Genomic DNA, 4,227 nt, shown 5'->3' with positions numbered 1-4,227 from the left:
ATCTTTCAACCTTATTATATCATTTATTAACATTCTGTGTGAAAAACTACTATACTGGACATTCACTACAACATCATTCATTGTATGACATGATTCATCCTATGAGGTGCTTCTCTATATATTGTAAAATGATTGAAAATGTTAAAAATGCCAATTTTAGAATCTAAAAATATAAAACTTGAGGGAGAAGTTACAAGATGTTAAGCTTAGAGTACCGTTCTAGATTTTCAAGACAATTCTCAAATCTAATAAACAGAGTATCTGTTAAAACTCCTATAGCTGCATTAATCAGCATGGTTCAAAGAGATGAAGTAATCAAGCAACAGCTGAAAGTTTATTGAATCCCAAAGAACACAAAAGTATCCAGTTCTGGTTTAAATACCTCATTCCCACCAAATCCACACGCAGAATCTATGTGGAAGCAGTGCCACCTGGAAAGGACGTACAAATGTGCAGGCCAAGAATCATCATGTCATATCACACCAGTGAGGAAAAGCTGCTGCCCAACTTCCCAACTGAAGCTGTTGCGAATTCTGACCTACGCTCAACGTAGTGAGACTTTACTGAAGCCATCCTGAGCACATCTTCACCAGGATGTATCTAGAGTTGTACCTCTCCACAGGAAACATTATGTTTTTTAAAATCTTTACCATGTAACACTAAATAAGGTAAATACTAAGCCAACCTTAAAATAATACTGGTTTTGCCAGTTCCCCCCTGGGCCCTCCAAACTCACGACTGGGCAACACTGCACTCTCACTCTCAATGGCAATGACAGGATGTATTACAAGAAAAAAAAAAAAAAAAAAAAGGTTAAAAAAAGGGTTTTCCTCCCTGTGACAGGGCCAGGAGAAATCACATCTAGTGGAAGACTAAGTTTCATTCACATTGTTTAAAAATCTCTCCATAATGAGTTCATCTTTGTTCCAGAATTCTAAACAATTTGGGAACAGTTCTAGATTTGGGAGTTAGTAGAAAGCCTTGCAGCCTTTTAGCTAACACATCTTTTTCTTTGGCTACTTCAGCTCCAGAGCAAGCCCCAGGGAGCTGCTCAGGCAAACAAAGCACACCTTACTCTCTCCTGGTAGGGTGCAATTATCCTGTGCCCACAAAATTCTCATGAACAAAAAGTTTGGAGTATATTTTAGGTAGCTTAATTTCTAACAATATAAAAAGTTCTTAATGGCTACAGTGCAAACCATTCGACAAAACGCTATCACATGGTTTCGAGACCAGAAAAAGAAGTCAGAGGAAAAACTGAACATATGCAAAGACAATACAAGTCCTTGGATGTCTCCAGTGTGCTCCATCCTTCAGGACTCTTCCTCCTCCCCTTCATCATCTACTTTAGGTCGGAAATTTTTCCTGTTCTTCTTCTTACTGCAATGGAATCCAACTGTTTCCACCAGTGGCTCTTCACCTGCTCCACTAAACCTTGCACTAAGCTTACCTTCTACATTCAGGTCCCCTGCCATCATGCGCTCCTCCTCATCTGTTGCCTTTCCACTTCCACTATCTAAGTGCCCCAGCTCTACCTTATCCTCATCCTTCAAGTCATCAGTCATCTTAAGAGATTTTCCTTTCAGATCTGTTTTCATGTGTTTTTTATCCTCCCCTGCTGATGTTCTCTCTTCCAGTCCATCAACACCCCTTTTTGCTCGTTTGGTGAAGACAATCCTCCCAGCCCCACAGCTGGAAGGGTCCTGGTTGAAGCATGGGGTGTAGCTATCTCGGGTAGCTGAGCTTAGTTCCTCCCCTCTTTTCTTCAAACCCTCTAGAAATTCCATGGCTGCTGCCCTGTTTGTCTTGTCACTAGACTCTGAAACTCCATCTAGGCTGTATTTGGTCCAGCGCTCTGGGTGTGCCACATAGTCCGGCACTGCAGGAGAGGTTTTGGGAGCCTGCACTGGTTTGGCTTGCTTTCCCTGGCTTTCTGGAACCATGCTACCTGAAACTGTGGTTAGAGGCAATGGACGCTTAAACCTCCCATCAACAACATTATCTTCAGGCATTGAGGGCACAGACAACTTGGCTGCCTCTTCCAGGCAATCAAAAATGCTCTGGCTACGGAGAGAGAATGTAGAACTCATGCCTCTCAGGTGGAATGGCTGGACAGGAGATCTGTAACTGCTGTTTGGCGGGTCGGGGGTCTCCCCCGATCTGTAATCCCCATCATCTACAGGTGGCTCCTCAGGAGATATTGTATCAACTTCTGCTTCATCCGCTAACCCCAAATCATCGGAATCCGAATCACTGAGTGACACCGTGTCTGAGGGCAGGGCTCCTTCGTAGTCTGTGGTACCACCAGCCACTATCCCCAGAAAGGGTTCACCTGCATCCTGATCTCCCATCTTTGAGCGGTCACTCCACTGAGGTCTTTGATGTGGGAACAGCTGTAAATACAGTTTTCCAAATGCCCAGCGAGCTTACTGCCTAGAATACAAGGGAGCATAAAAATTCAACTGTGAAATGAGAACTAAGTGAGAGACTATCATTCTGTGCCATGCAAAATCATTATTATTGCAATATAACAGGCAGCTGCACTTCAGAGATTCCTAATCGATTTTGTTTGAAAGAAAAACATTACTTAAAAAATGAATGCACATTAAAGACTTACACAAGACTCAATACAAGAATACCAAGTAAATAAGAATAGTGTTGCACACCAAATGCCATTAAAGGTTACAGCAGGTCCAATTACTAAAAGATGAGCATAATGTTTTTGAGCAAATCTGAATACCCCATAGCAGTCTTTCACATCTTCCAAGTGACAGCAACAACCTCTCCAGATTACACCCTGCACTTATCATACTGTATAAATCCACAAAAACACATCCTAAACTCTCACACTTTCTTTTGGCCATTATTATCCTTTATTGCATTAGCTGCTGTACCTCCTGCACCAATAATCATCACCTTCTGCCTATTATAAAGGACGCTATGACTGACCGAGGTCAGTGGCAGGGAAGCACAAAAATATCAGGGCTACAGTTTCAGGATTGCTTTAAAGTGATATAAAGTGCAAGCTCCACTCCTTCCCTGGCCTTAAGCTCTCATGCTATTACTAGATTCCTGTAATCAAAAACGAACCAGCTCAGGAAATCAATCCCACTGGATTAAGAAAACTAATGAGCCATGCTTGTGCATGGAAACAAGGGGCAGGCACAGCCAAGGGTCTGGAAGAGCTGGCCCTTCAGTCAGTAAAAAGACAGTGTGTCTGAAGCCTGATCCAGTAGTGGCTGGAACACCTGATTCACTCTTCCACCACTCTTCCCTGCAAAGGTAACCTTGCAGAACTGAGGCGGTTGTTGGTCACACTACTGCTTGCCGGGCAATGAGAAACGAAGTCAGCAAACACACAGTTCAGTTCTACTCACCAAAATGTGAATTACAGAAACAGTTCCAATATATTATCAGAATAAGCTCAACTACCTAATTATAGGTTCTTCTGAAACAGTACAGTAAACAGACATGGAAAGTCTATTAAATAGTCACTCACTTTCTCTTGAGACTGAGTCAGCTTCCCCTTCTGAGAGTCAGTTAAATCCACCAAAGATCTCAGCAGTTCCACCCTAGAAAACAAACATTTCCATCAAGATACTGGAAATGTAGTTTCAGAATGAGTTTTAAAAATAATTCCTTCTCCCTGAATCATCCAAAACTGCAGAACTGAGTTCTAAATCTGACACAAACTCATGCAGGTATAAAAGTCTGCAGATATTCCTGGATTTTTGGCAAAAGAACAACACACAGCTTAATAAGGCAGGCACCACTATGTTTACTTGCTCTCCACATTCACATTGCCAACCTTATTCTGTAGTACAGAAGAGAGGTTTTAAAAAAATAAAACTGTAACTTGCACGTGCAGTAAACCATTACTAAATGAGCAATATTAAAAGCAGCTAAGAAAATATAAAAATAATAGTTATGCAATGCAAGTACTAAGTGCTGCTAGGTGGGAAGACCAGAGATACCACAGGCTTCTGTTTTCAAAGAACAGTCATATTCAGTTAGGGCCAGATCTTTGTGAGGCATTAAAACATGGAGAAACTTCTGAAGAACTCAACGGACTGAGTGCTACATTCCACGTAAAGCCTGGCTGTCTTTGACAAAAGGGATCTGATGCCTACTTTTGAAAACATGGAACTGAGTGTAACCCCTAAATGGGAAATAATAATCTGAAAATTACACATTTTTCCACCTGGCTTTACAACGCATAAAAAGCAA

The 4,227-nt window shown here is 41.6% G+C and overlaps 1 protein-coding gene across 1 annotated transcript; it reads right to left on the bottom strand.

Annotated features, from left to right (window-relative positions):
* Positions 1 to 315: 315 nt before the first annotated feature.
* Positions 316 to 3,576, bottom strand: TSSC4 (tumor suppressing subtransferable candidate 4). Its single transcript, XM_075094590.1, has 2 exons — positions 3,500 to 3,576; positions 316 to 2,433 (listed from the first exon to the last, which is right to left on the bottom strand). Exon 2 carries the CDS (start codon positions 2,349 to 2,351, stop codon positions 1,314 to 1,316), a length of 1,038 nt encoding a protein of 345 aa, XP_074950691.1. The 5' UTR covers positions 2,352 to 2,433; positions 3,500 to 3,576; the 3' UTR covers positions 316 to 1,313.
* Between the last annotated feature and the right edge of the window lie 651 nt (positions 3,577 to 4,227).

Source organism: Phalacrocorax aristotelis, chromosome 5, assembly GCF_949628215.1.
Source record: "Phalacrocorax aristotelis chromosome 5, bGulAri2.1, whole genome shotgun sequence".
Classification (NCBI taxonomy): Eukaryota; Metazoa; Chordata; class Aves; order Suliformes; family Phalacrocoracidae; genus Phalacrocorax; species Phalacrocorax aristotelis.
The sequence above is the reverse complement of the archived record's forward strand: the minus strand, read 5'-3'. Positions and strand labels throughout refer to the sequence as shown.

Excerpts from the sequence above, each read along its gene's own strand:
- TSSC4 (XM_075094590.1), bottom strand. The coding sequence starts at position 2,351 with ATGGGAGATCAGGATGCAGGTGAACCCTTTCTGGGGATAGTGGCTGGT.